The following is an 11,068-nucleotide window of genomic DNA, read 5'->3' on the forward strand; positions in this document are numbered from 1 at the left end:
TTTTTTAGCATAATGTCAAATGTGAAGACTAGAACCCTCGAGTGATATCAAATTTAAACTCATCTCTTCAGCATCGAAATTATTGATATTTTTATTTAAAAAAAAAAGACGTAAGCTCTTCATCCTACATTTCGGTTCCATTTATTTTCTTGAGTGTTGATCCGTCTCTTCTCTTAACAGGCCATTGAATACATTCTTCATGCTGCATTCAACACATCTACTAAAAGACATTTATTGCATTTTCTTTCATAAATTTCATTTAATCTATTTCGGTAATAATAGGATCTGCATTTCTTTCTATCCCTCTAAGTTAAGCTTTACAATGATCAGTAGTTTCTCGTATTTTTTTAATACATTGTATACATTTTGTATGAAATAATAAATACCTTGATATATAAAAATGATAAAAGTTAATGTATGCATATTCTTAGTTGTAGGTCATAGATTACTACAAAGGTAGTTGAAATTTTGCATAGTGGTACTTCTTACGAAGAAATGCTACAGGCTGTGGTTTTTCCGTATATTTACCATAAGAGCGAGGTTAAGTACTACTGCTGCTAATTATACACGTACAGTAAGTAATTGTGAATCTTCAGAAAATTTATCGTATTCAAACTGTGGTTTTACATAATTACTACTAAACCATTTGTATTCATCCAGTGGTTTTTTTTTTCTATTTGCTGAAAGTCTCATAATGTCCACGCTTCAATTCTTTTTCTGTGTCCAAGTTATGTTGATTGTTTAATTCAGATGTATCTTTCTCTTAGTAATAAGATCTCATTAGCATAAAGTATGACATTTTTTGAGTAAGACAAGAGAAAAGCTATCTTTATATATCTAAGCTTGGGGAATCGAGCAACCCAATTAATTTTTAATTTCTGCGGATGCAATTAATTTTGTCTTTTGTACCTAATGGAAAAGTGGCGTAATTAAATTTGAAATTAACCTGAAATTGTAAAACAGATTATAAATTTTAATTTATAAACTTGGAAGTTTTCAAATTAAGTAAAAATAATTTTAGTTTAAAAGCATTTGTTAGTGACCTTGAATATTACCAACCAGTTGTAATCTACTCAAAGTTTAGATTATATAATTGGAAAAAAAAAGCGAGTAGATAAACTGTCAATAAGATGAATAATCAAAGCAGCTTATTATCAAATCATTTACTATGGTGCCTAGAGATCCAAAAAGAAATTGAGAATTGTAGATAAAATTTTGAACAATCCAGAGACTTAGGATGAAAAGTATGCAATTGGTGTGAACATCAAATAAATTCAAAATATGCTTCACAAATAGGATATCATATATTTGCAGGTTTTGTGAGTAATTACAGAAACCTGAAAACAAATGTGTGTGTGTGTGGTTGGTTAAGAAGTTCATTGTGCAACCACTTAGGTTTCAGAATCAGTTCCACTGTATGGCTCCTTGAAGAAGTGTTTTCTACTATAACCACCTCAAACTGACTGATGGCTCATGGAACTGTATAAAAGCCTAATCAGGCATAAAATGACAGTATATGTGTCTGTGTGTTTGCATTCATGGGTCTTCATATTGACTCACTCTGGTGTTGATGTTATGAATGCCTCACTTAAACAGCAGTTCAATGTAAAAGGCATGGAATAAAGTACCTTATTCGAAAAACAAGGCTTGTTGTCAGGAAGGTACACAGTTTGGGAAGCAAGCTTCTTAACACACAGCCACCTTTGTTTCAAACAAATAATGTACCATTTGAATGGATTTGTGGAATAACAGAAACAAAAACTCAAGCACAAGCATGGCTGTATGGTTTGTAACCCTATAGTTTCTGTTTCATTTCTACTGTATGACACTTTGGGTGAGTGTCTTCTACTATAACCTTTGGCTGACTAAAGCCTTGTGTGGGATTTAGGAGATAGAAACTGTGTGGAAACTTGTTATATATGTGTTTGTGTTTCCCCCTCCCCTCATAGCTTAGCAACCAGTATTTTGTTTACGTGTCCATAACTTTGTGGTTTGGAAAAAGTGGTGGGGTCGAATTGTTTGACTAAATCCCTCAGGATAGCATTGAAAATCCCAGAACTGATAACACAGCTACATCATCATCATCATTTAACATCCATTGTCCATGCTGTTGGACGGTCTGGCCAGAGCTGGCAAACTGGTGAGGGTGGGCTGATCCAGACTTCAGTCTGATTTGGCATGGTTTCTATGGTCAGAAGCCCTCCCCTAACACCAATCACTTTACAGAGTGTGCTGGATGTTTTTACTTGGCACCGCACAGGCCTACAAATGTGTAAATTTCATGCAAGGTTTAATTATGTCATAACAAATTACAAAAAGAATTCATTTGTTCAGTTAAAGTCTAATTTTTCAGTATAGAAATGTAGTAAAATTTTCACTGTTAAATCACTGATTTTTTTTTTTTTATTATCCTCTCTATCTTATGCTGTTTCTTTATTATTACAGACTATCAGATGATACAAGCATAAGAGAACATTTTTTAACTTCGGATACATCACTATTTATCATCATTTAAAAACTAAAGGAAGATGTTATTCAGAAGAGATATAAAACTGTTTATGTAATTACTGTGAAATATTTTCCTCTGAAAAACCTCTGTGTTGTCTGGGACATGAAATAGATGATTTTACATTTTAATTAAACTTGGACAAATTTTACAAAAGGATTTGCGGTGACTTCAGATATCAACAAAATCAGAGATGATGAAAATATAGAAAATTGGAAGAGGATAAAATACTTAAACAAAAGTAATTTATACATTATTTTTTCTCTTTTTGTGGTGAAAAAAGAACAATGATGGAAAATGAATTATGTGGGAACCTGGTTAAGTGTAAAACAGAGCCTGAAAGTATTGATTTTCCTGAAAAGATGCTTAAAGAGATAAGAAAAACATCATATTACTGTGATATCTGTAAAAAGTCATTTGCTCAAAAAAGTAACCTTACAGCTCATATACGTATTCATACGGGAGAAAAACCATACCAGTGTGATATGTGCGGTAAATCATTCTCACGAAACGATGATTTAAGCATACATATTCGTCTTCATACAGGAGAGGAGCGACATCGCTGTGACATTTGTGGTAAATCATTTTCTCATGGAAGTACATTGACTACTCACAAACGAACTCATACAGGAGAAAAACCATATCACTGTGATATTTGTGGTAAATCATTCTCTCAAAATTCTCACTTGACTAAGCACAAACGCATTCATACAGGAGAGAGACCATATCAGTGTCATATCTGTGGTAAATCATTTTCTCGCATATATACCTTAACTGCTCACATACGCATTCACACAGGTGAAAAGCCATATCATTGTGATATCTGTGGTAAACCATTCTCTCTAAAAAGTCACATAGCTTCTCACAGACCCGTTCATACAGGAGAGAAACCATATCACTGTGATATCTGTGGTAAATCATTCTCTCAAAAGTATCATTTCAATAAACATATGTGTATTCATATGCAAGAGAAACCATTTCAGTGTGATATCTGTGATAAATCATTTTCTCAGAAATGCCAGCTAAGTGCACATGTACGTGTTCATATAGAAGAGTAATTGGGTCTGTCAAAATCCCTTCAATGAGAAAAAAATATGCCCATAAATATATTCACACAGGACATGAGACACATAAGGACATAAGTGTGATAACCTCCTCCCAACATGTATTTTATTTAATCACAACTATGTCTGCATTTGGGAGATAACTTACAACTGTGATATTGTTAATAAAAGCATTGTTTTTTAGCAGGAAGAAAAGATTCTATTATTTTATGTGACGTTGAGGATAAATGGCTAAGAAATGTATACTCATGAATCAAGGACAACATCACCGAAGAATACACAAACCACAAAAGAAACCATTTCAGTTTACCATTAGATGATGTGTGAGATATCTGATGGATATTCTAGATTACACATGTATCCTGTCAAGGAATTCATACATAAACTTCTTTATTTATAGCATCTTTCCTAAAAAAAAAACTTAACGTTTAAGCTGAATGCTAATTTACAAGTGTAACTGTAAACTTCAACCTAATGTCATTTCAAAAATGGTGATATTTGTGAACTATCTTCAGTGTTTATATGTTAATTCTACATGCTGTCATGAGTGGGACATAGCTCTCCTCCAAGATATAACATCAACTTTTGTCAATGTTTTGTCTCGCTCAGAATCTTGAATTCTGACTCCTTAGGCATTGCAAATATTTTTAATAACCTAAAATATAAATAAAGCTGATTTATTCTAAAGTTATTCTTTTATCATTTTTGACGTAACTAAAAATTGCACTGTCACAATGATAAACTGTAGAATTTACAAACTGTATCATTGTCGTATGATAAAAGTTACACTTTCCTCTAAATTCATTTTTACTTTGAAGCTATAAAATTAGGTGCGTACATGGCTATGTGGTTAAGAATTTTACTTCCCAACCACATGGTTTTGGGTTCAGTCCCACTGCATGGCACCTTGAGTAAGTGCCTTTTGTTAAAGGTTGATCAAAGCTTTGTGGGTGGATTTGATAGATAGATAGATAGATAGAAAGAAGCTCATTGTATGGGTGAGTGTGCATGTAGTTGTGTCTCTATGTGTTGCATGATGGTTTTAGAGTGTCGCTGTTATACAAGCAAACACTCATTTCCAATATTCTATGAAAAGCATGTCTGGCCATGGGGAAATATTACCTTGCTTAGAAACGGGTGAAGGTTGGCAACAAGAGGGTTATCCAACCATAGAAAATCTGCCTCAATAAATTCTATCCAACCCATGCAAGCAAGAAAAGGTAGACGTAAAAATGTTGATATTCTATACTAAATAAGGTAGCGAACTAGTAGAATTGTTACCATGCCACTCAAAATGCTGCTGAGCATTTTGTCTTTATGTTCTGAGTTCAAATGCTGCCGGAGTCAACTCTGCTTTTTATTCTTTTGGAGTCAATAAAATAAATACCATTCAAACACCGGGGTCAATGCAATCGACTTGTCCCTTCCCTAAAATTGCTGGACTAGTGCCAAAATTTGAAATCAATATTATTTTATACTAAATACAGCAGAATTATTAGTGTGTAGAACAAAATGCTGAGTGGGACTTCTTCCAATACTTTACTATGAGTTCAAATTCTGTCCAGGTCAACTCTGCCTTTCATCTTTTGAGGTTATAAAACCAGTATCTGTTGAGCCCTGTGATCATTATGGTCAACTTAAACCCTTCTCCCTCACAAAATAGCTGACCATGTGCCCAAATTTGAAACCAGTATATTTTGTGTTCAAATACCACCGAGTTCAACTTTGGCTTTCTTCCTTTTGGGGTCAATAAAGTAAGTACCAGTTGAGCAATCGGGTTAATGCAATCATCTTCCCCTTCCCCTCAAAATTGCTGGCCTTGTGCTTAAATTAGCATTATTTTTATACTAGATACTCAGAAATGAGAGATAAGCAATATGATGATTTTGTTGATTAAATAAGTTTAGTGACTGTTGAGTTAGTTTGTGATATATCTAATTGGTTGATGGTATCCAAGTTAGAAACAGTCTAATGAGTAATGAGAATATATATATACAAATCACTGATCATCATCATCGTCGTTTAACGTCCGCTTTCCATGCTAGCATGGGTTGGACGATTTGACTGAGGACTGGTGGACCAGGAGGCGACACCAGGCTCCAATCTGATTTGGCAGAGTTTCTAGAGCTGGATGCCCTTCCTAACGCCAACCACTCCAAGAGTGTAGTGGGTGTTTTACATGCCACCGGCTCGAGGGCCAGTCAGGCGGTACTGGCGACGTCATACTTACACAAAGTGCAGCAACACATTAAATGCATACATGACCTTTCAGTTTTATTAAATGGAAATGCTGTAAAAGAGTAGTTAGGAGCTCCATATGCTGTACCCTGTGCCACCTTCAAACACGAGATGTAGTGGAATCACTTGCAGGTTAACAGACATAGATAGGGTTTGTGTGTGGCAGATGCAGTGGAGCAACATGTACCATGAGCACACTGGAAATCATGTGATTGGTCAGACTATCAGATGTTCCATGTCACTGGTCACAATGTGCTTTGCATCGTTTTAGCCTTGGAATGACTCCAACAGCTGGCTAAGTGAGCCAACCAATGTTCCCTGCTGAGTGAAAAGGGAACTGAAGCAAGGTAAAGTAAAGTGTTTTGCTCAAGAATACATGACACTGCCAGGTCTGGGAATTGAACCCATGATTTAACGATTGTGAGTGCAATAGCCTAACCACTTGACCATGCACATTCACACACTGGAAATAGTCTCCTAAATACCTGGATGGCTCACTATGGTAACAGTCAATAGCTTCTGGTACCTAGCTGACAAATATTAGCAAGGGAGGTGTTTGTTCAGAAAATATAGTAATCAGGGTAAGAACAGAATGGTAAAAGTCCTGAGATCCAATTCCATTACTAACAGCATTAGTCTTTTCCTTCAGGATGAAGGCTACATTGTGTGGTGTTTGTGTTAGAATTGTGATGCTACTTGATAGCAAGACATGGACCTTGAATGTAGAATACTTTTGAAAAATAAAAAGAAAGGAAGTGAACATATTCCAATGAACAACAGAGCACAAATGAGCTGAGAGAAAAACTGGGTATAAGAGGAATCCAGTGTAACATGCAAAGGAGATGGCTGTATTGGTATGGGCATGTGATGTGCATGGAGGTTGGCTGCAGCATAAAGAAGTGCTGAGCTCTCTAACTTAATGGAACCTATGGAAGAGGGCAAAGAAGGGGTGACGGTTGGCCTTAAAATGCAAGTCTCATGGATGATAAGGACCATTCTAATTAGTGATGCATAGTGCTGCAGAAGACCCATCTTCCCATGGCAAAACATACCGACACAAGGGTAGTGTTTAGAAGCCATGATGTATATTTTTTGTACTCTGCCAAACATATCTTTGTTACTCCCTTGCTTTACGTCCTCACCCACCTTTCCTATCTTACATCTCATCACTTGAAGCTCTCCATCCTCATTTCATCATTCCCTGTGCTGATCACACCATACACTTCTTCACATTTACTTCCCCCTTCATTAGGCCTTCATATAAGAGACTGTTTTGGATCATCCTCATCCTCGCTACACCCAAATTATTCATTTTCTACACTGAAATTATATGTGTGTGTGTATAGATAGGTATTATTATGTACATACATACAGTAAATGTAGGCGTGGCTGTGTGGAATTGATCTTTCCAGAAATCAAGGGCTATGGTTGAATGATAAAAGTACACATGGATGTGGAGGCGCAGTTGCCTTGTGGTTAGGGCAGCGGACTCGCGGTTTCGATTCCCAGACCTGGCGTTGTGAGTTTATTGAGCGAATACACTTAAAGCTCGACGAGGCTCCGGCAGGGGATGGTGGCGAACCCTGCTGTACTCTTCCACCACAACTTTCTCTCACTCTTACTTCCTGTTTCTGTTGTGCCTGTAATTCAAAGGGTCAGCCTTGTCACGCTGAATATCCCTGAGATCTACGTTAAGGGTACACGTGTCTGTGGAGTGCTCAGCCACTTGCACGTTAATTTCATGAGCAGGCTGTTCCGTTGATCGGATCAACTGGAACCCTCGACGTCGTAAGCGACGGAGTGCCAACAACAACAACGTGGATACATGTCAACAATTCATTCTCATCACCGGGGACATTTTGTCATGCGCATGTTCAACCGGATATTTACTTCACACTTTCAAAATCGAAGAGATACTTCGTTGCCATTCAAAGCCCGTCCATCTCAAGAAAACCCCATTTGTTGTGAGATTTTAAAGTTATATAAAAGAAATTAACATTAACATATTATGCTATAACATATACGAAGTAACACACTTCACAACCAACACTGACTTTTAATAATAACAGGGGATTTGTGTAATATTTGTCTTTTTCTTTTCTGTTATTCTTCACTCAGAGCTTTACTGCTTCATTCACTGAAAGAGATATAGACGAGGTAATTTTTCAAATAGTTATTTTCTTCATTCAATCGTCTATTTTCCGTTCATCAATATAATGTTTCTCTTTGTTTGATCTATCATAATATATTCGTAACACCTCCTACTAGACTGATAGAACACCTTCACGTCACCGAAAATTTCTTTAGTTAAATATTAAATTGATATTGATCTTAGCCATAAGGCTAACGGTCAGTGCTATAATTATTTACAGTAATACCTCGCTTTACGAGACCCGGGTTTACGAGTTTTATTCTATAATAAATATTAAAAAATGTTAAACAGTCATTTTGTGTGTGGCATCACTGGTTCTGACACGTCTACACATAGCGACGGAGTAAAATGACGGGATAAAGTTTCAATGTCTTAATTAGCACGTGCGCTTTGTTGAATGAGATTATAAGCTAATTCTTCGTGCTACATATTTTATATTGTATACGTGTACTTTACTATTTTCGGCATTTTGAAAAAACCCACACGATATGTCTAAACGAAAGTGTACAACCGATACCGACGGGAGCAAAAAGAAACGAAAAGCCATAACTTTAAAAACAAAGTATGAAATTGTAAAAATGCACGATGGCGGTACAACTGTGAAAGACATTTGTGACAGATTTTCACTTAAATCGTCGACTGTCTGCACAATTCTCAAAGAAAAACAGAAATATTTATCTCAAGTGAGAAATGCGCAGCCTTTGCAATCAACGTGGTCTCGTAAAAGAGATGCTGGAAGCATTATTCCGGAAATGGAAAGACTTGTAAATGCATGGATAAGGGACACAACACAACGCATGAATATGACTGTTGATCAAGCGTCGATTCGTAGCAAAGCATTGTGTCTTTTCAATCTGCTTAAAGAAATGAAAGGTGACACAAACGAAACTTTTGTTGCGAGCAGAGGATGGTTTGTGCGATTTAAAAATCGACATGGGTGGCATGCTGTTAGAATGCAAAGCAAAGCATCAAACGCTGATCTCCATCCAGCAACAAAAAAATTTCCAGAAACATTGGCAAAAATAATTGAAGAAGGAGGCTACATGCCACAACTGATTTTTAATGTCAGTGAAACAGGACTTTTCTGGAAACGTATGCCACCCAGAAGTTACATTGCTAAGGAAGAATCTGCGCTGCCTGGTTTTAAAGTTGCAAATGATCTACTGACATTATTATTTGGAGGAAATGCATCTGGGGATTTTAAATTAAAACCAATGCTAGTTTATCGAGCGGAAAATCCTGGGGCACTCAAAGGTATCTTAAAAAGTACTCTTCCAGTCATATGGAAATCTAATGAAAAAGCTTGGATTACGACAACATTATTTGAAGAATGGTTTTCATATCACTTTGTGCCAGAAGTTAAGGAATATTGTGATAAGAATGAACTTCCATTTCATGCAATGTTGATTATTGACTATGCACCTAACCACCTTCCAATTCTGCAACATCGCCATCCTGATGTCAAAGTTATTTTTTTGCCTCGGGATACATCACTTTTGCAACCAATGGACCAGGGTGTTATTGCAACATTTAAAGCTCATTATTTACGCTACACATTTGCAATGCTGAATGAAGAAACAGTCAAAGAAGGGGGACCTTCTGTAATGGAACTCTGGAAAAGTTACAACATTTATACTGCTGTAAAAATCATAAGAAAAGCATGGGATAATGTCAGTGAAAAGAATATGAAGAGTGTTTGGAAAAACCTTTGCCCTCAATTTCTTACTGATTTTGAGAATTTTGAATCACTACAAGAAAATGTACTAAAAGAAATTGTAAAGCTGGCAAATGAATTGAATCTCGACGTGTCAGCAAGTGACATAGATGAGCTGCTTCAATCACATAGTGACGAACTCACCAACGAAGAACTTGTTGCAATGCAAGAGGAGGCAACAGCAGAAAAGGAAAAGGACACTGTTGATGAAACGCCAGTTAGTACGTTCAAATTGAAAGGACTCGAGGAAGCATTTCAGCATTTGGATAAAGCTTTGGAAATTTTTCAAGTACAAGATCCAAATTTTGAACGAAGTGCAAGAGTTTCTACTACCATAACAAATGCTTCTTTGTGTTACCGAAAAATTTATAGAGAGCAAAAATATGCTTCTTCTTAGCAAACAACTCTAGACTTGTTTTCTAAAAAAGAAATCTACAAGTCTGTCTTTGGGTGCTTGTGAATCAGTGACTGTGTCTACTACAAGTGATGGTGTGTGTGAGTGTAAGTGATTCAGAAAACAATTATAATATATTTTATAATAAATGATCTTGACATTCTTTTTACTTTACATTCTACTGTTGTTTTATTGCCATTTATTTACGAGTATTACAATTTTTATAGGTAAAATATCTTTCTGGGAACGAATTACGATTTATAAAATTGCTACTATGGGAAATTAATGCTCTGTTTTACGAGTTTTCACTTTATGAGCAGTGTCCAGGAGTAAATTAACTCATATACCAAGGCATTAACTGTAGTTTTTATCTCTCTCATATATACATGGATAAGATGAGTTTCAGTAGAATGCACTGCAAAATTTGTTCTGGCTTTCGGCACTTTGAGTTCAAATCCCAAACTTCACTTTTTATCTTTTCCATCTTTGTAATCATCAACCCCTGGACATTTCTGTCTTGAGTTGTATGACTCATGCAGTTGATTACCCAGTTTTTATGGCATATGGATGACCAAAATCAGAACATTCTCCTGGAACGGGACACCTGTCCATTGCAGGTTAACTCATTTACAGTTGAATGGAGCCACATAAAACGAAGTACTTTGTTCAAGAATACAACGGTCCACCAAGTCTGGGAATTAAAATCACAATCTTGCAGTCATGAGTGCAACACTCTAACCACTCGGCCACATTCCTTCACCTGTCTTTCTGGGATCAATATTTTATCCTTTTACTTGTTTCAGTCATTTGACTGTGGCCATGCTGGAGCACCACCTTAAAGGGTTTTAATTGAAGAAATTGACCCCAGGACTTACTCTTGGTAAGCCTAGTACTTGTTCTGTTGGTCTCTTTTACCAAACTGCTAAGTTACAGGGATGTAAACACACCTTACCAGTTAGACAGACAGACACACAAATATATATATATATATATATATATA

General features: G+C 36.2%; 3 protein-coding genes across 4 annotated transcripts in view; 2 read left to right on the plus strand and 1 right to left on the minus strand.

Moving 5' to 3' along the window:
• Window positions 1–4,257, plus strand: part of LOC106876937 (zinc finger protein 239) — a 5,704-nt gene extending 1,447 nt beyond the window's left edge. Inside the window, exons 1-2 of one of the 2 annotated variants that reach the window (XM_052975375.1) lie at window positions 332–574; window positions 2,446–4,257. In XM_052975375.1, the coding sequence (XP_052831335.1) occupies window positions 2,794–3,564 (771 nt within the window). In that variant the 5' untranslated portion in view covers window positions 332–574; window positions 2,446–2,793 and the 3' untranslated portion in view covers window positions 3,565–4,257. Of the gene's footprint in view, window positions 1–331; window positions 575–2,445 lie in introns of those variants that run through there. The other variant, XM_014925694.2, reaches the window with a different exon arrangement.
• LOC106876932 (zinc finger protein 91) overlaps window positions 1–11,068 on the minus strand; it is a 35,864-nt gene that overhangs the window by 18,246 nt on the left and 6,550 nt on the right. Inside the window, exon 3 of the mRNA XM_052975294.1 lies at window positions 6,344–6,538. Coding sequence (XP_052831254.1) covers window positions 6,344–6,538 — 195 coding nt within the window. The remainder of the gene's footprint in view (window positions 1–6,343; window positions 6,539–11,068) is intronic.
• LOC106876940 (zinc finger protein 492) overlaps window positions 7,441–11,068 on the plus strand; it is a 17,251-nt gene continuing 13,623 nt past the window's right edge. The window contains exon 1 of the mRNA XM_052975377.1: window positions 7,441–7,965. The gene's annotated coding sequence lies outside the window, so the exon portion shown is untranslated. The remainder of the gene's footprint in view (window positions 7,966–11,068) is intronic.

The sequence above is a fragment of the Octopus bimaculoides genome, chromosome 21 (genome assembly GCF_001194135.2).
Source record: "Octopus bimaculoides isolate UCB-OBI-ISO-001 chromosome 21, ASM119413v2, whole genome shotgun sequence".
Taxonomy (NCBI): domain Eukaryota; kingdom Metazoa; phylum Mollusca; class Cephalopoda; order Octopoda; family Octopodidae; genus Octopus; species Octopus bimaculoides.